This window comes from Schistocerca gregaria, chromosome 6 (genome assembly GCF_023897955.1).
Source record: "Schistocerca gregaria isolate iqSchGreg1 chromosome 6, iqSchGreg1.2, whole genome shotgun sequence".
Taxonomy (NCBI): domain Eukaryota; kingdom Metazoa; phylum Arthropoda; class Insecta; order Orthoptera; family Acrididae; genus Schistocerca; species Schistocerca gregaria.
This window is the reverse complement of record NC_064925.1, coordinates 320,709,907-320,731,004: the sequence shown is the minus strand read 5'-3', so window position 1 is coordinate 320,731,004 and position 21,098 is coordinate 320,709,907. Positions and strand designations below refer to the sequence as shown.

Sequence of the window (21,098 nt, the reverse complement as noted above, 5' to 3'; positions counted from 1 at the left end):
TCCTTCAGCATCACCCGACTTAATTCGACTACATTCCATTATCCTCGTTTTGCTTTTGTTGATGTTCATCTTATATACTCCTCTCAAGACTCTGTCCATTCCATTCAACTGCTCTTCCAGGTCCAGTGCTGTCTGTGACAGAATTACAATGTCATCAGCGAACCTCAAAGTTTTTATTTCTTCTCCATGGATTTTAATACCTACTCCGAATTTTTTTTTTTTTTTTTTTTGTTTCCTTTACTGCTTGCTCAATATACAGATTGAATAACATCGGAGATAGGCTACAACCCTGTCTCACTCCCTTCCCAAACACTGCTTCCCTTTCATACCCCTCGACTCTTATAACTGCCATCTGGTTTCTGTACAAATTGTAAATAGCCTTTTGCTCCCTGTATTTTACCCCTGCAACCTTCAGAATCTGAAACAGAGTATTCCAGTCAACATAGTCAAAAGCTTTCTCTAAGTCTACAAATGCTAGAAATGTAGGTTTGCCTTTCCTTAATCTTTCTTCTAAGATAAGTCGTAAGGTCAGTATTGCCTCACGTGTACCAACATTTCTACGGAATCAAAACTGATCTTCGCCGAGGTCGGCTTCTACTAGTTTTTCCATTCGTCTGTAAAGAATTCGTGTTAGTATTTTGCAGCTATGGCTTATTAAACTGATTGTTCGGTAATTTTCACATCTGTCAACACCTGTTTTTTTTTTTGGAATTGGAATTATTATATTCTTCTTGAAGTCTGAGGGTATTTCGCCTGTTTTGTACATCTTGCTCACCAGATGGTAGAGTTTTGTTAGGACTGGCTCTCCCAAGGCAGTCAGTAGTTCCAATGGAATGTTGTTGACTCCGGGGCCCTTGTTTCAACTCAGGTCTTTCAGTCCTCTGTCAAACTCTTCACGCAGTATCGTATCTCCCATTTCATTTTCATCTACATCCTCTTCCATTTCCATAATATTGTCCTCAAGTACATCGCCCTTGTATAGACCCTCTATATACTCCTTCCACCTTTCTGCTTTCCCTTCTTTGCTTAGAACTGGGTTTCCATCTGAGCTCTTGATATTCATACAAGTGGCTCTCTTCTCTCTAAAGGTCTCTTTAATTTTCCTGTAGGCAGTATCTATCTTACCCCTAGTGAGATTAGCCTCTACATCCTGACATTTGTCCTCTAGCCATCCCTGCTTAGCCATTTTGCACTTCCTGTCGATCTCATTTTTGAGACGTTTGTATTCCTTTTTGCCTGCTTCATTTACTGCATTTTTATATTTTCTCCTTTCATCAATTAAATACAATATTTCTTCTGTTACCCAAGGATTTCTACTAGCTCTCGTCTTTTTACCTACTTGATCCTCTGCTGCCTTCACTACTTCATCCTTCAGAGCTACCCATTCTTCTTCTACTGTATTTCTTTCCTCCATTCCTGTCAATTGTTCCATTATGCTCTCCCTGAAACACTCTACAACCTCTGCTTCTTTCAGTTTATCCAGGTCCCATCTCCTTAAATTCCCACCTTTTTGCAGTTTCTTCAGTTTTAATCTACAGGTCATAACCAATAGATTGTGGTCAGAGTCCACATCTGCCCCTGGAAATGTCTTACAATTTAAAACCTGGTTCCTAAATCTCTGTCATACCATTATATAATCTATCTGATACCTTTTAGTATCTCCAGGGTTCTTCCATGTATACAGCCTTCTTTCATGATTCTTAAACCAAGTGTTGGCTATGACTAAGTTGTGCTCTGTGCAAAATTCTACCAGGCAGCTTCCTCTTTCATTTCTTAGCTCCAATCTGTATCCACCTACTACGTTTCCTTCTCTCCCTTTTCCTACACTCGAATTCCAGTCACCCATGACTATAAAATTTTCGTTACGCTGCACTATCTGAATAATTTATTTTATTTCATCATACATTTCTTCAATTTCTTCGTCATCTGCAGAGCTAGTTGGCATATAAACTTGTACTACTGTAGTAGGTGTGGGCTTTGTATCTATCTTGGCCACAGTAATGCGTTCACTATGCTGTTTGTAATAGCTTACCTGCAGTCCTATTTTCCTATTCATTATTAAACCTACTCCTGCATTATCCCTATTTGATTTTGTGTTTATAACCCTGTAGTCACCTGACCATAGGTCTTGTTCCTCCTGCCACCGAACTTCACTAATTCCCATTATATCTAACTTTAACTTGTCCATTTCCCTTTTTAAATTTTCTAACCTACCTGCCCGATTAAGGAATCTGACATTCCACGCTCCGATCCATAGAACGCCAGTTTTCTTTCTCCTGATAACGACATCCTCTTGAGTAGTCCCCGCCCGGAGATCCGAATAGGGGACTATTTTACGTCCGGAATATTTTACCCAAGAGGACGCCATTATCATTTAATCATACAGTAAAGCTGCATGCCCTCGGGAAAAATTACGGCTGTAGTTTCCCCTTGCTTTCAGCCGTTCGCAGTACCAGCACAGCAAGGCCATTTTGGTTATTGTTACAATGCCAGATCAGTCAATCATCCAGACTGTTGCCCTTGCAATTACTGAAAAGGCTGCTGCCCCTCTTCAGGAACCACATGTTTGTCTGGCCTCTCAACAGATACCCCTCCGTTGTGGTTGTACCTACGGTACGGCTATCTGTATCGCTGGGGCACGCAAGCCTCCCCACCAACGGCAAGGTCCATAGTTCATTGGGGTTGGGTGGGGGGGGAGGGGGGGGGGAGAGGTTTGCAGAGTATGGATGTAGATATACGAGTAGGAACATAGTTCACAAAGTAATGCCATAAACAACTAAAGCAAATGAAAAAAATAATATATTAACTGAATACACAAAGTGATCATGCCGTAAGTTGAAACTGAAGTCTTACAATAATTACAAATAACTCACTTGCACTTTCTGCTAAATCATAACAATACAGAAAAGCAGAATTATATAGTATAAGTTGTTATTCTATTGTACGAGAATCGACACTCAGTTAAAATTAAGTGACTTTCTTTGTAACATACACTTACCAGAAATACTATATAAAATAACTTCGCCTTCTGTGAAGAGAATGGATGGCTGAGGAATACTGGCTGGCAGCTGGGACGGAGGCAGCAGGTGCACATTTTTGGCATACAGGAGGGACAATTAGCAGATACCTGGGGCAGGAATGCAACACTGACACTGGCTCTGATAAGTTTTGTTGCACACAATGATGATGATGTGAAGGAGCAGATTGGGAGGGAGTCAAAGAACTACAGGAAAACGGGTATGTGTGCAGGATGAGTGAAGTTAGGATACTGGGGGCAGTACTGAGGGGCATTGGCCAGGGCCTAGTGAAGACTGAGGGCAGGATGATAATGGAGTATACATATCAAGACCAATATCTAGCTGCATAGGTCAGTGAATCTGGTGTTGGGGAGAAAGATCTAGATGACACCAACTGTGAAGCCGCCACCGAAATGGGTGGTCAATTTTGCTCTTGGCCACTCATTCAGGTGGATTGCTAGTTGGTGGTCAGGCCAATATAAGAAGCCGTACAGAAATTTCAGCGGACTGCTTTCACAGGTGCACCAGCCTCTGATGGGATAGGATAAGCACATGACTATATGGAATAGGATGTCTTGGTGACCCAACTAGACAGCTGTCAGACATGGGTCTTCCACAGGAATACGACCCTTGTGGCAAGGGGATGGAAGTGGATGCGACGTAAGGATAGATGAAGATATTGCATAGATTGAGTGGGCAATGGAATACAGCTATGGGAGGGGTGCAAAGGATTGTGGGTAGGATGTTCCTCATTCACAGAAAATAGTTAACTTGTTCCAGTCCAGTGTAGAGGCCTGGGGTGGATGATCTCAACAGTGGCAAGGTGGAGTTGATGCAGTGGATTGTTGTCAAGATGATGACCATTGGTTGCTCAAACAATCATCAATTTTAGTCACATATTTTATTGAGCAACAAACCACAACACTCATAGTGATGCACAACTGTGGTGACGGCCCCACTGGGCATGTGCTGGAGACAGTGAGTGTTGAGGTGTTGGTGCAAGCAGGAGGCAGCCTACTGCGACACCAGCGGCTGAGCAGGAATACAGATGTGAGGAGTTGGAGGCAGATTTTTTACCATCTGTGCATGGTTCTGCAGCTCAAGGCTGGAAAGCAAGGAAACTCAACATGATTCTAACAGAGGAAGACAGCACTCAGCAGTGGAATTTGCCCTTGAAAGTGCAGGCATACAGTGTCAGTAACCCCAGATGGTTAGTCTCATGGTGGTTGCTCACAGAGCAATGTCACCCCAATGACAGACATAGACCTCCTCTTGTAGTTGGTACTGCCAAACTGTGATCCCTTTGGCCAGAAAGGATGGATATTTATACTGGTGCTTTCAACTACTTAGGCTATAACAGGTCCACAGCTCGGATGTGTAGTAACCAGTCTCTCGATGCTGCATTTGTCCCACTGTTCTGCTGTGTTGTCTTCATTGCGGTACTTGCTGCTGAAGTGGCACACATGTGGAAATTGGGCAGTGGTGTTGCTGCATCTGATGCAACGCTGTGTTGGCCGACTCTGCACTTGCTTTCTCACTTGGCCTTTTGCAAAAGCCAAGACAGTATAACTATTTTTCTCAGTAGCAGCAAAAAATAGTGGTAGCACTACACACCTCACCTCTCTGGTAGATCCAGTTCCTCAGTCTTAGCTTTGAGGAATTCCGCAAAGACTGAACATATGAGGGATATATGGAAAGCAAGATTACAAGAATTTTTACACAAACACAAATGTATATATTCCAATGAAACATACAGAAATAGTAGCATAGGTATTACATGCAGTTTGTAAACCATGGGATGAGCTTTTAGAACAAGCATCATAGGCATCTCCCACTCACTTCTCCAGTTTGATTTTCATCTTCTCATCATTCAAAAAGTGTTTTCTACTCACACATTCCTCCCACAGATCCCTCATTCAGCATTCCATGGCTCTGCAGAGTTTTTTGAGAGTCTCACAGTGTGATACAGAGTTGACTGTTTTGCCTCTCGATAAGAATTTGATAAGAAGAATCCTTTTTCTGTCCCAGAAAATGATTATCATGGCTTCTCGTCTTCTGCTTCCATTTCCTGAAGGGGTACCATAATTTGCCGTAGGCTTGAACTCCCAGTGATTAATAAACCCCTATCCTTTTGTGTTTCCTCCCCTTGACACAAGACTTCAGCACATTTCCCAACACACGAAGCGACTCACTGGCTCACTATCAGTTTGTTGTTGTTTGTGGAGGTGTGTAACATGCAGAGTTCTTCCTGGTTCACAGGATGCTTAGCCTACCATTGACACACCACTAACAGTCACGTAGATGAGTATTAATAGATCTTTGCCGGCCGCGGTGGTCTCGCGGTTCTAGGCGCGCAGTCCGGAACCGTGCGACTGCTACAGTCGCAGGTTCGAATCCTGCCTCGGGCATGGATGTGTGTGATGTCCTTAGGTTAGTTAGGTTTAAGTAGTTCTAAGTTCTAGGGGACTAATGACCAAAGCAGTTGAGTCCCATAGTGCTCAGAGCCATTTGAACCATTAATAGATCTTTTATCTCCTACAGGAGAGATAGTATCCACATGAGAGGATAATACTTGAGGAACCTGTGGTATCTGTTATACACAACTCTTGGTAGCCCACTCAGTATACCCTCTTAAAATGCCCTCTCAAGCTGTCAATTGCTTGACAGTAGGTAGTCAGAATGACTTCCAACTGCCCAGGGTATAGCAGCAGTTAACTCATCATTTGCACAAGAACAGCATAGGTAGTGTAGCTACATTGTGCCTGGTACAGTATTTTATAGAACAGTAAGCAAATAAACTGAGCTTGCCGATTCTCCTTTAATTTACAGAAGTGGTAGCCTTTTAGGACTGAAGCAATAAAGAGCCAAAACGAGATGTCTATTATAACAGAAATTGGGTACAAAATTTACTGTTTCTTTGAAACGTTTTTTTAGGTTATGGTCACTAACAAATTTGACGATAACATTAATTTACTGTAAATGAAGACAATGTACACTTGAGTTGAAAGAGAAAACCAATGTCTCAAGATATGTTTACTGTGACTGTAAATCACTAACACCAATTTATTACAAAACAGGTGTGTATAACACTCGTTACTTAGGAAAATTGTCGACAATATGTCTGAAAGTGTCAGAAAATGCTCAAAAATATACCTTTTTGTACATGATGAAATTAGGGGACAATTTCTTTCGAGCGAGGGTATTGTGCCAAACGTCTCTAAAAAGCACAAATTAAGTTTGCAATTGACAATGTAGTATGAGCTTTTTGCTGCACTCGCAGATATTAAAAAGATAATCAGAATATGTCATGATACATATAAATATTGACGCAATCGATGAAAGACTGTGGAAATGACACAAACAGTTGAATGTTAAAATCTAGAATTTCAAGTTAGACGTATCTGACAAGTGCGGTCTCACGCACAGGAAATTTCAGAAGTCATCATATGTGTAAGTAAATGAGTTAATTGCAATGATTTTTTATGTAGCTCAATATGTGGCGCCTTCTACACTGGTAGCACGTTCTACACAGGCATGACAAATATGAACACTGCAGTGTCATTTTATCCCAGTCAAAATTGTGAGAATTGTAGAGTGCCAACAAAGCATGCCTTCAATTCATGGCAGTTGTAAAGGGGAACTTAATATGTAGTGTTTTATTCCATGACCTTGCCACTCTGCCTCAGCAGATCCCATGCAACATAAAAAGACTGAACTCAAACAGTATTTTTATTTTGCAACAGGATAAATTTTGCTAATATTTTTCCATTGCCAGTACTGTGATATATATTTGCATTTTATTATAATGTTGCTAAAGTATTTATAAATGTGTCTGAGATAATAGTTCTTGTTTTACTGAGATTTGATTTTAAATTCTGGGTTTTATTTTGAAGAGACAGTGCAGTATTATGCAAGGTTGTCTTATTTTATCTTTTATTTCCAGATCAGGTCCATCATTCAAAGCATGGGGGTTGCCTGTATGATGGCCAGACAAATGTACTTTACTGGGCAGATGCCAGCTCTGAGGTGGCATTTGTTGTGCCAACAAGACACAGTGATGCAGGAAGTAGTGTCCCATCATTTGACTCAAGTGGTAGCTTTTCAGGAGATCCTGCACTTTCAGGACATGGTTGGTAAATTAACAGCAAACTTGTCAATGTGCACAGTGTTTAGAATAAAAGTAAAATTAGAGCCTAAAAAAGGCCATATTCCGCATATAAGTAGACATTTCCTGTCTTTTAACGAATATTCATTCATTAGCTTTTGGTTCAATCGCCAATGTTAATTCTGCAACTGAAATTTGGCCTCTATATCATACCTCTGTAGAAGATTGCACTCTGTGTTATGGAGGACTTACAAAATTCTTTTCCAGCTCGGAAAGGTGATGTTCCTAGACAATTATATAAGGTTTTCTGGACATGAATCTCTAGCAGCCCAAAATCATGATGTGTTGGTCATTGCTTGGTGTACTAATAACTCTACTTCCTGCTTATGCACTCTCTCTTCTCTGATGCACAAAAACCTCTTAAAGACACAGACTACTATAACCAAGTACCATCCCTCTACATTGCTATTTTTTCTTTAATGATGTCATTTTTCATAAGTACATATATATTAACATATCACTTCAAGCTACACTCAACCAGCACAGTTGTAACGCCTTTTGTACTGTCACAAACACCATGTTTTGTAGCAGTGATTCTGTAATAAAGGTGTAATTTAGCTATTGTTTTTGTTTTTGTTTAGTATTTAAATAGATGTACCAAACTCTTTCTTTTATAACAACAAAAACAATCAATTGTTGATAAATTATTTATCCAATTAAATAAAACTCTTTCTTTTCTTACATGCCTTTGTACGCAGATACAAAAGGGAGTCAGTCACTTATCCAATTAGCACACTGGACTCGCATTCGGGAGGACGACGGTTCAATCCCGTCTCCGGCCATCCTGATTTAGGTTTTCCGTGATTTCCCTAAATCGCTCCAGGCAAATACCGGGATGGTTCCTTTGAAAGGGCACGGCCGATTTCCTTCCCCATCCTTCCCTCACCCGAGCTTGCGCTCCGTCTCTAATGACCTCGTTGTCGACGGGACGTTAAACTCTAATCTCCTCCTCCTCACTTATCCAAGAGTATAAGAAAGCTCCAGTGCCTAATTACTGTACTCAAGTGACAAAATGCTGTACTGAATTATTTTTGTGGGTTTCTGTCTTTTTATGGGTAGAACTTGAATAAATTGAAGAGATGGGTAACACTGGCATCAGTTTCTTAGATTGTCTTTATTGTACATAATTATTCAGCCATCTTAGAAACAATCCTTGATCTTGAATGAGATTTTCACTCTGCAACGGAGTGTGCGCTGATATGAAACTTCCTGGCAGATTAAAACTGTGCGCCCGACCGAGACTCGAACTCGGGACCTTTGCCTTTCGCGGGCAAGTGCTCTACCATCTGAGCTACCGAAGCATGACTCACGCCCGGTCCTCACAGCTTTACTTCTGCCAGTTTGCAGAAGAGCTTCTGTAAAGTTTGGAAGGTAGGAGACGAGATACTGGCAGAAGTAAAGCTGTGAGGACTGGGCGTGAGTCGTGCTTCGGTAGCTCAGATGGTAGAGCATTTGCCCGCAAAAGGTAAAGGTCCCGAGTTCGAGTCTCGGTCGGGCACACAGTTTTAATCTGCCAGGAAGTTTCAATCCTTGATCTTTCTTAGATTGTCTTTATTGTCTTTTTGGCCATAATTGTTCAGCCACCTTAGAAACAATCTTTTTTTTTTTTTTTTTTTTAAATGGACAGTTATATGTTGTCATTCTTGTTCACCACCTATTCAGTGAACACTTGTTCAATAATTATTTCTTAACTTTGATAAATAAGTGCATGTAGATAGTAAACTTGGAATGATTAAGTTACATGGTCCCATAACTGGTGCTACATACTTAAGGTAAGACATCTAACAATGCTGAGTGAGAGTTTGGGGGACACAGGGTTTCCTAATTGGGCAAGCTTCCCTGATCAACATTTGATGCATTAGTGGAAAAATTGTGTGTTGAGAATCTTAATTCAACTGTCTGAGTTCTAAAAACTTTAAAAATAAAAAAGAAGGAAACAAGATACTGTGGTGCACTACCTGTTGAGAACATGGATGGCATTTGGTCTTGAAGATTCAGTGGTGAGCAACCGCTATGATACTTCCTGGCAGATTAAAACTGTGTGCCCGACCGAGACTCGAACTCAGGACCTTTGCCTTTCGCGGGCAAGTGCTCTACCAACTGAGCTACCGAAGCACGACTCACGTCCGGTACTCACAGCTTTACTTCTGCCAGTATCCGTCTCCTACCTTCCAAACTTTACAGAAGCTCTTCTGCGAAACTTGCAGAACTAGCACTCCTGAAAGAAAGGATATTGCGGAGACATGGCTTAGCCACAGCCTGGGAGATGTTTCCAGAATGAGATTTTCACTCTGCAGCGGAGTGTGCGCTGATATGAAACTTCCTGGCAGATTAAAACTGTGTGCCCGACCGAGACTCGAACTGAGGACCTTTGCCTTTCGCGGGCAAGTGCTCTACCAACTGAGCTACCGAAGCACGACTCACGTCCGGTACTCACAGCTTTACTTCTGCCAGTATCCGTCTCCTACCTTCCAAACTTTACAGAAGCTCTTCTGCGAAACTTGCAGAACTAGCACTCCTGAAAGAAAGGATATTGCGGAGACATGGCTTAGCCACAGCCTGGGAGATGTTTCCAGAATGAGATTTTCACTCTGCAGCGGAGTGTGCGCTGATATGAAACTTCCTGGCAGATTAAAACTGTGTGCCCGACCGAGACTCGAACTGAGGACCTTTGCCTTTCGCGGGCAAGTGCTCTACCAACTGAGCTACCGAAGCACGACTCACGTCCGGTACTCACAGCTTTACTTCTGCCAGTATCCGTCTCCTACCTTCCAAACTTTACAGAAGCTCTTCTGCGAAACTTGCAGAACTAGCACTCCTGAAAGAAAGGATATTGCGGAGACATGGCTTAGCCACAGCCTGGGAGATGTTTCCAGAATGAGATTTTCACTCTGCAGCAGAGTGTGCGCTTGCCCGCGAAAGGCAAAGGTCCTGAGTTCGAGTCTCGGTCGGGCACACAGTTTTAATCTGCCAGGAAGTTTCATATCAGCGCACACTCCTCTGCAGAGTGAAAATCTCATTCTGGAAACATCTCCCAGGCTGTGGCTAAGCCATGTCTCCGCAATATCCTTTCTTTCAGGAGTGCTAGTTCTGCAAGTTTCGCAGAAGAGCTTCTGTAAAGTTTGGAAGGTAGGAGACGGATACTGGCAGAAGTAAAGCTGTGAGTACCGGACGTGAGTCGTGCTTCGGTAGCTCAGTTGGTAGAGCACTTGCCCGCGAAAGGCAAAGGTCCTGAGTTCGAGTCTCGGTCGGGCACACAGTTTTAATCTGCCAGGAAGTTTCATATCAGCGCACACTCCGCTGCAGAGTGAAAATCTCATTCTGGAACCGCTATGATGTCTGCACCTTAGTTGTATTTTGCTTACGAATGTTGGACTCTCTTTTATGGGATGTATTTTCTGGCATCTCGTGAAATTATTATAGGTACAATCAAACAATGGAAAATCCAGGATGAAATGTAACAGTGTTATGAATGGATAGTTGCTACACACCGTATAGCAGAGATGCTGGGTCGCAGATAGACACAACGAAAAGTCTGTCAGCAAGTCAGCTCCCAGCCAAAGCCTTCGACAAAAATAGACAACATACACACAGATTAGATTAGATTAATACTTGTTCCATAGATCATGAATACGACACTTCGTAATGATGTGGAACGTGTCAGGTTAATGAAAGATGTCTGTACAAGATATTACATTACACAAAATATTGCATGACACTAATGCTTAAGTTAGTTTTTTTTTTCCCTCCCTTAATTTATATCTAAAAATTCAGCCAATGAGTAGAAGGAGTTGTCATCTAGAAATTCTTTTAATTTATTTTTAAATATTGGTTGACTATCTGTCAGGCTTTTGATGCTGTTTGGTAGGTGACCAAAGACTTTTGTGGCAGCATAATTTACCCCCTTATGTGCCAAATTCAGATTTAACCCTGCATAGTGAAGATCATCCTTTCTCCTGGTGTTATAGCTATGCACACTGCTATTACTTTTGAAATGGGCTGGTTTATTAACAACAAATTTCATAAGTGAATATATATACTGTGAGGTTACTGTGAGGATCCCTAGATCCTTAGACACTTGTGCAAATGCAACTTGCACACATTACTGCAGTCTGTGGCTTCTGAGGCCAGATTGCGAGCAGCAGCATGTGAGAGGAGAGGCAGCCAGGTGGTGGGTTTAAGGAGGATGTTGGGGTGGGCAGAGGGAGAGATAGCAGGGTAGGAGTAGGGGATAGTAAAGTGCTGCTTGTGAAAGCATGCGAGGACAAGATGGAGAGAGGGTAGGGGGCAAGGTGGAGAGAGGGTAGGGCAGCTAGGTGCAGTTGGCAGGTTAGCTGGAGGGTGGAGCAGGGGAAGGGTGTATCAGAAAAGGAGAAAGGTAAAAATAGATTGAGGGTGCATTGGTGGAGTAGAGGGCTGTCTAGTGCTGGAATGGGAACAGGGAAGAGGCTAAATAGGTAATGACAATGACCAAGAAAGGTTGAGGGCAGGAGGATTATGGAGCGTAGGGTATATTGCAGAGAGAGTTCCCACCTGTGCAATTCAAAAAAGCTGGTGTTGGTAGGAAGGATACAGATGGCACAGGCTGTGAAGCAATCAATGAAATGATGCATATCATGTTGGGCAGCATGCTCTGCAATGGTTTGGTCCAGCTGTTTCCTGGCCACAGTGTGTCAGTGGCCATTTATGTGGACAATCGGCTTGTTGGTTGTCATGCTCTCATAGAATCCAGAACAGTGGTTGCAGCTTAGCTTTTACATCACATGACTGGGTTCAGAGAGAGCCCTGCCTTTGATGGCATAGGCGATGCTTGTGACTGGAATGAGTGGGTGGTGGTGGGAGGATGTATGGGACAGGTCTTGCATCTAGATCTATTACAGGGATATTAGGCATGAGGGAAAGGGGTGAGTGCAGGGGTTGTATAGGGATGGACAAGGATATTGTGTAGGTTCAGTGCACAGCAGAATACCACAGTGGGAGGGGTGGGAAGGATCCCTCATTTCAGGGCACGGCAATAGGTAGTCGAAACCCTGGTGGAGAATTTGATTCAGTTGCTCCAATCCTCGGTGGTGTTGTGTCACGAAGAGAGTGTTCCTTTGTGGCCAGACAGTGGAACTTCGGAAGGTGGAGAGTGACTGGAGATCTGTTTTTGTACAAGGTTGGGAGGGTAGTTATGGTCTCTGAAGGCCTACAGGCACGATGGCCACAGGTGGATAGACTGTATGGAGAGGACTTCTTGGTGTGGAATGGGTGTGCTGGTGGTTGGTGAGTTTGATATGGGCAGAAGTACTGATGTAGCCATCTTTGAGGTGAAGGTCAACATGAAGGAAGGTTGCTATTTGGGGTGAATGGGACCAGGTGAAGCGAATGGAGGAGAAGCTGTTGAGGTTGTGGAGGAATGTGAATAGAGTGTCCTCATCCTTAATCCAGATCACGAAGATGTCATCAATGAATCTGAAACACATAAGAGGTTTGGGATTCTGGGTGTTTAGGAAGGATTCCTGTTGATGGTCCATGAATAGGTTGGCATAGGATGGTGCCATGGGGATGCTTATAGCCATACCCTGGACTTTTTTTATTGGTAATGCCTTCAAAGGAGGATATAGTTGGTGATGATGACTAGGAAGGAGATTGTTGGTTTGGAATCCTTTGGACATTGGTAAAAGTAGTGTTCAACAGCAGTAAGGTCATGGGTTTTAGGGATGTTAGTGTAAAGGGAGGTGGCACAATAGTGACAAGCAGGGCATCAAGTGGTAAAGAAAAAGGAACTTTGGAGAGTCAGGTGGATGAAATGGGTGGTATCTTTTATATGGGGGTGTAGGTTGTGAGTAACAGGCTGAAGGGGTTGGTCTACATGATTAGATATTCTCAGTAGGGGCACAGTAACCAGCCACAATGGGGTGTTCTAGGTGGTTGGGTTAATGGACTACAGGAAGCATGTTGAAAGTAGGAGTTCCAGGAGTGGCACGGGTGAGGAGGCAGGTGGACACTGGGGAGGGGTTCTGACATACATGATTGAATTTGAGAGTGGGGAAAAAAGTGAGGCCTTTGGAAAAGATGATACTCCTGTGTGGCTAAGGCTTTTGGAGGAAAGGTTCATAACTGTATTTCTGATCTGCTTAGGGAGAGAGCTTTGAGGTTGGGATAAATGTCTGTCTATGAGACAGGGCTTGTCAGCCGTGAGGGGACATGGGAGAGATTTGGAGGTTGTTGTAAAGATAGTGGATAGTGGTAGTCCAAGACGGGAGTAGGAAGTGAACAGGATGGAGAGTTTTTTGAGCTGTCATTGTGCATGTTGAACATTTCCTGGAGGGCAAGAGTTTCAGTGTAATATGGGATCAAGGTATTCGAGATTGCATAACAGTAGAATTTTGTGGATGGAGAGAAGGTATTGCAAGGAGGTTTGGGCCTGATTGATATGGTTTTGCAGGACTATGTTTGTGAGAGCCAAGGATTGGTGGAATCTGAACAGATGAATGTCATTGTGGAAGGAAGGGAGGCAGCTGGAGAGGGGTAATTTGATGGTAAGGTCATTTGGGGGGATTGCATGGGCCAAGCAACAAAACAGGAACAGTATGTGGGACTTGGTTCTGGCTAGGGATAAGGAAACTTTTCTTTACTGACACAGATGGGAGGAGCAAAGATCCATGAGGATCGATAAAAATGCTTAAAAATAGGTGAATTGCATAGAATACACCCCACTCAAGCACATGGGAAAAAACACACAAATGATTAAATGGATGAGGTAAAGGGAAACAAGACGAAATCTGAGGGAGTGGGATGATAGATGAAGGCAAAAACAAACTGAAATTGAGATCAAAGAGTAATAAATAAAAAGATTTTAATGTGGGTTGCAGGTCTGTGGGAGAGTAAGTGTGAAGAAAAGAGACAGCAGATGTGACTGATTAGGTGAAGTTAGTAGACGTGAGCTGGATTAGAGAGGAGAAGCAGTGGGGGATGGCGAGAAGTCAGTACTATGAGATACCATTTCGTGTGGTACAGGAAAGATATGGGAAACAACACATGAAAATACATGAGAGTGATGCAGGAAGCGTGATCAATTTGAAGGTATAGGATAGTGATATCGGTGGGAGTAATGTGGGAATGAGATGTTGAACCAACAAAAATCAGCACGGTGTTGTAGCTGTCTGTTGCTCGAGACTGAGACAGTTGATACACTGTGGCTCATAAGTAGAGCATGCACTGCAGTTTGTAGGGCAACTTGAGAAACACAGGAAAGAAGAGAAAAAAGGGCAAACATTCAGTATAGTAAAATGCATTACAAAATAGTAACAAAGGGAAACAACACTCGAAGAAAAGTCATCAGGCAAAATCAAACACTGGAAAGAGCAGGATGGAATGTAGCAGTATTGCTGCTCATCTACTCCTATACTACTATCCCTCCCTTTCCCTGCCCCAGCCTCCTCCTTACCCCTACCACCTGGTTGTCTCTCCCATTGTGCTCTGCTGCTTGCAGTTTGGCCTCAGCAGCCAGAGACTGTGGTCACGTGTGTACAAGTTTGTGTGTGTGTGTGTGTGTGTGTGTGTGTGTGTGAGAGAGAGAGAGAGAGAGAGAGAGAGAGAGAGAGAGAGAGAGAGAGAGGAGAGGGGGAGAGGGGGTTTGTCTGTTTTTGATGGAGTCTTTGTTGGCCAAAAATTGTAATACCTATCTGCGACCCAGCATCTCCCCTGTGTGGTGAGTAGCAACCATCCTTTTCATAATATTAATTATAGCTGTAAGTGTTTTGTCTACCAAAACTCCCAGCAGTTTTGGCCCCAATGAACAGTCAAAAAATACAAATAGCCCCACAACTATATGAGCCGGGAAGTACAGCACTATAAAACGACACTCTTTTAAACTGAAACCAAGAGAGATGGTACAATTGTAAGACACTGTGAAACACCATGCTAAACCTGCAGGACAGGACATGTAGTTCAATTTGTGGAAATGAGCCAAAATAACGGGCTGTCAGTTAAGGGTGCTCACACGGTACCAAGGGACTCATGTTCGGAAAGATGAGGGTTCAATTCTTCATTTAGCCATCCAGGTTTAGGTCTTTTATGGGTTCTTTGATCACTTTAGGGAAATTCCAGTACAATTCAATTGAAAAGGACAGTGTGTCCCTCATCCTTCTTCAATCTGGATGTATGATCTGCCTCTAATAACCTTATTGTTGATGCAATGTTAAACCCCAATTTTTCTCTCTTCCTTTTAAATAGCAGGAAAATTAATTTTGTAAGATATATCCTGTAAATCAAAGTGTGCTTGCAATTGAAGAGTCCAGGGGAAAAACCTGATAAGTCACAATTCTTTATTTTTCAAGAGACGAAATTTAAAGTTTCAAGGCTCATAAAATTTCAGTTTTTCAAGTTATATTCTTAATATATTTTTCAGAGAAAGATTACTGCTGAAATTAAACATATCTGAATAGGATTTACAATAATATGGTGCATTTTTATTACAAAGGCAGGTCGTACAGAGGAAAAATATGACAAGTCCATAACGTATTGCAGGTAACTACAAGATTTCAAATTCATGTTACAACAAATTATCTCATATAATCATTTAATAATCTTCTATAAAAGGTCCAGTGCTTTTTTGATGGTGGATTAATGCAAAAGACGATCAAAACACGCTTGCACTTCACTACGGCAATATCTTTTCAAGTCTTGTAAATTTCTGTATTTCTTAGCAGATATTTTAAGATCACCTGCAAAAAAACATAATTCCTTAATTTAAATAGCTATATGCCTAATACTGAAAAAATACTTATTTCAATAAATAAAAAAACTTTCAAATCATATTGCTGTAAAAGAATTACTATACCTTCATATTTAGCAGTGGGTAGGCTGAACTTGCCTTCTTTTCACAAAGAAGTAATGAAACTTGCTCATATGCTTCATTGTAGCTTCCTCTATACCAAACCAGCACTGCATGGTGTCATGTGACTTCCAGTTATCTTATTGGCCTGAACTAGAAAGGGAGTTTCTTCTTGTATATTGTATTATCCAGATACTCTGTCCAGCATTTGATCATCTCCAGTTGCTCCTTAACATCATTGATGACAGAAGCCCTTTGGAATTTGGCATTCCTGAGTTTGGTCTTTCATACCAATATTTTTATCACATTTGAGGTACAAATGACCTCTTATGGGGAATGTCATCTTTAAGAGTCCAATCGTTTTTCTGTATGGACCAGATGGTGAAGGAATCTAAACACAGTGGCATTCTTGTTTTGCCCTCCACAGAACTCACAAAGATCTCCAGATGTCTAACTTCTGGATTTTGAAAATTGTGCTCAAAATGATGAAGGAACGATGAAACTTCATCTGATTCTTTTTGGCCTGTGCTCTCTGGATACATGTAAAAATAGCTGTCCCCTGTTGCCAAAACATGAGCATTGAATATAAATACAGAAAGCTATAATTTATAATAAAATTCATTTGTCTTTATATTTGGACAAGAAAAGCTTTTGCTATAGTCCATCGTAATTGCAACCTTTGATGGCTATTTTTGACATTCCATCTTTGCCCTTTTTTTCTTGTCATAGAACAGTTTTTGTTTTCTGAGATGCAATTCATGGGCTATTTCATTGAATCAAAGTTCGGAATGAAGCCTTACTTTATTTTCAACAGATGATGTTAAAATCAGTTCCTTCTCCGAATTTTTCTTCTTGGCTAGATACTCATCGCAGGAGCAACAAGTATCAGATCATGGCTATGCAAAACTTATATTGAAATCGGAATTGAATATAATGCGGTATGTTTCATATGACACATTCTGATCCTGAAACTTCTCCTTGAACATATGGAACATTTTTTTAATATTCAAAGACTCTGGTAGGTAAATTTTTTCTGACTTCGTCAAACTGTAGTGGCTGTTGTGACCTTTAAATGATTTAATGCGCCCTCTTATTATTGCACCTGTTTCATCTTTCAAAGCCTGTGAGCGGGATCTGTGTTTCCCTCGGACGTCTCATAGAGGTTGGTCTCCAGATTTAAGTTTCTTCAGTAAATAATCTACCGAGCCCTTCTTTATTCCATGTAACGACATAAATGCTTGCTTGCACACATGTACTTCTTGGACACTTCCATTAATGTTGACACAAACAGTGAATTTATATGATGCATCACGAAACTTTTCTTCCTGCTCTTCTCTTCTACGATGCCTGCACTGTACAGGGACCACTGTGATTAAACCACTTTCATCATGATTTTGAAAGTGGTTCATGTTATTAATAATATTCCTTTTATTTTCATCATTGATAATATCAAAACAATTGTCTTTGCACTTACAAGGTTCTCCTGTTTCATGTGACGGCAATCTCAAACATTTGGAGGCGTCTCTAATGCGACCATACTTCTTCCCTTTCTCTGTCAGCTTCTTTGAAGACATTCTATAGTTTTCGTCACAAGTAGATAGTCAGTGTCTTCTTTATTCATTTTACACTGACATAATACAATGTTAGATCTAACTTCCTTCACAAACTCCACAAAGCTAACAACAATGGTCAACTTATACACAACAGTGACTGTGGCAACAATGATAAAACAATGATAACATTAGTGCAAACAGACCTGCATGGGCTGGGAATCATTAAGTCATAAAATTTTATTGTTGCATTCTATGGACTTGTCAGGATATTTCCCTGTTTTGCATGTACTTATAATGTTTTTCGCCTGCACATTCTTACAAGATATCAGAATCTCTCTTGACTCATCAGGTTTTTGACCAGTTCTGTAAAACCAGCTAAAACTACACTGGCTGGTCTATTAAATTATGAAAAAAAAACAGATATTTTCAAATTTTGGACTTATCAGATTTTTCCCTGGACTATTCAATTGCCAATGTAAAAGAAGAATGCCTAAAGGGGAATCAACACCTTCATACAGAGTGATCTTTGGCATCTTGAAGTCAGTTAGAGGATTTGTTAATGTACTCTTCCTGTTAAAATGATTATGGCGTGCACACCACAGTCTCTTCTGAAGCTAAAAGGTATAGCCATTTACTGTACTAAAATTGATCTATATAATACACTCAACTCATGCAAGTGCATTGTGAATTACAACAAGCTAATGTAAACACAGTGTAAAAGTGTGTTGAGTTCATGGTAAAACAAAGGAATAAAAGATGTAAAGATCATTAAAAATAAATTAATAACTTATTAAAAACAAAGATTCCAAGACTTACCAAGCGGGAAAGCGCCGGCAGACAGGCACATGAACAAAACACACATACAGAATTACGAGCTTTCGCAACTGGCAGTTGCTTCGTCAGGAAAGAGGGAAGGAGAGGGAAAAATGAAAGGATGTGGGTTTTAAGGGAGAGGGTAAGGAGTCATTCCAATCCCGGGAGCGGAAAGACTTCCCTTGGGGGGGGGGGGGGGGGGGGGGGGGAAGGACAGGTGTACACTCGCCAAATAACCACATTTGTCACTGTTTGTAATATCCTGGTCATATCAAAGTACATAGAAGCAGGTTTTGTGATTCTGGTATGGAAACTCCAATGTCACCATCTGATTATAAGCCTACATAATCATATTCATTATTTTAAATTTATACATATGAAGTTCATAAATTTAGATGATATTTTTTTTTTTTTTTTTTTTTTTTTTTTTTTTTTTTTTTTTTTTAACATAACCGACAGATAATGCCATCAGATGGTAATGCAGAATGGAATAGATTTTGTATGAATACTTAGCTGTGGGGTGTAATGAAAATATTGCCTGGGTTTTTTATGTAAAATAATAACCAGACAGTTATTTCAAGTTGATGTATTTATTCATTCCAATAACATTAAATAATAACTAACGTTTTGCTATTTCACTGATTAATTTTAAACATTGTGTACTGACAAATATGATCTGGAACCAAACTAACACCAACAATAATTATCTTAACACTGATAATGTAACTGGGGAAGGGGGGGGGGGGGGGAGGAGGAGGAGGAGACAGCTGCCACTCTGTATACGAATTACAGTTGCAATATTATACAGTGTCATCAAAATCTTCATTTAAATTAAATTTGTAATTAAAAGACACAGTTCTATGAAAGTCCAGGAACACATTAAGCTTTACCAAAAATAAAGATGTGTTTTACGTTAAAAAAAAAGTTTTGGAGAAAGTTAGTTTTCTATACAAATTTTGAGAAATACGGTTTTTTAACAATTGGTTCCAAATAACATCAATATTTTAATTAATTACAATATTATTTCTGCTGCCTTTATTTTCACAAGAACTTGTGCAGGAGTTGTATGTTTTGGTTTGGATGGTTCTTTGTTACATTGTGAAATATTACTATTGAACAAAATTAACATAATGTCATTTTAAATATTAATTTCATGACATTAGCTTTGCTGTAACATTTAAATAATAATAGTTCTAAATTTTTTGTCATTTGTGGACTTGTACAACATTAAATGATGAATGACAAAATGTAAACTGTGGTTGTGAAACACTTCCATTTTCATGATCTGGCATTGAGTACTTCACTGGTTGGGTGTAAAAAGTACTATACTAGTCTGGTGGATTACAAAACATAGCACTTGCTGAAAGATCAACTTGCCGTAGAATCAGTCCAACACATGAAAGCTCACATATTGGTATGGTACATGGATAGATTTGGGCCTCATGCAGTGGGACCAAAACTTTAAATATACAGAAGACCATGGACATACTTAGACAACAGGCATGTTTTTAAAGTTTGTACTTTGTTATGAGACTTCATCTTACACAGGAAATATGACCTAGATGGTGTGAGGTCAAGGTGTTGAGTAGGTGTTTCTTGAGAGATCTGGTTCAGAAATCCCATGAACTCCCTCATCTCCATTTACATATGTACTCCATAAGTCGCCTTGCTGTGTCAGATAGAGAGGTGCTTCTGGTAACACTTTAATTTCCCCCTCTTTCCTCTGCAATTTATGAATGGCACATGGATATAACAATTATTGTCAAGCTTAGGCACAAACTATAATTTCTTTGGCTGTTTTTTCCTGGTCATTTCTCGAGATGTATGTGGCTAATTGTGGAATGTATACTATTGGTAAACTTCTCTGTGAAACACAACACACCTCTCATAATGTCTGCCACTAGTACTTAATAGCATTTAAATAACATTGTTGTTGTTACTTAATGAGGCTATGACAACATTCACTTCTCTGCATTAGATCTTTGCTTTTTCTTCTGTTTATTGTACCTGATAAGGGTCCCAGACAGACAAACAAAGTAAAGAATGGGCAGTATAAGACATTTGTAAGCCACTTATTTTGTGAATGATTTACAGTGCCTCAAGATTCTCCCAACGAATCTCAGTCTCCTTCTGTTTTCTTGCAACAACACTCACAAGAGCATTTCAAAATGCAGTTACTGCTTTCAGCCAGCCAGGGCCCATAGATGAAGAAGATTTTGATAGATATACCTGATGGTGGTGCCAAGACTGATAGCAACTAAAGCAAGACTTTTAAATACAGCTGAAGAATTCATCCAGTCATGTGCTCAATCAATTTCAGTGAAAGATAGGTTTCCTCTGTACTACTGCTTGGCATTAGTGCTAACTTCTCTCAAAGTATGATTGTCAATCACTGTATTAAAATATCTGTCAATTTTTTGCCTTTCAATGCTTTGTCTTGAAAAGCCTAGTCATCCTAATAATTTTAATGGTATCCTTGTTGGCACTCTCCCCCCTCCAATAAGTGGCCTATATCAACAAAGTATTTACTACCCATTGTTGATTTTTCAATGATTACTTATTTAGGAATGGCTGTACTAATTCTGCCTAACCTGTCATCAGAAATTTTAACAGTTTTCAGGTTTCCAGATTTGTCATTTATGCAAAAAATATGGGGTTGATTTTATTACATTTATTCTTTTGTTTGTATTTTTCATTGCACTTATACCAATATATGAATACAAGTGCAT

At 40.5% G+C, this 21,098-nt stretch overlaps 1 protein-coding gene across 9 annotated transcripts in view; it reads left to right on the top strand.

Moving 5' to 3' along the window:
- LOC126278998 (ral GTPase-activating protein subunit beta) overlaps positions 1-21,098 on the top strand; it is a 360,574-nt gene that overhangs the window by 314,387 nt on the left and 25,089 nt on the right. For all 9 annotated transcript variants that reach the window (XM_049979327.1, XM_049979325.1, XM_049979321.1 and 6 more), the window contains one exon: positions 6,961-7,146. In XM_049979327.1, coding sequence (XP_049835284.1) covers positions 6,961-7,146 — 186 coding nt within the window. The remainder of the gene's footprint in view (positions 1-6,960; positions 7,147-21,098) is intronic.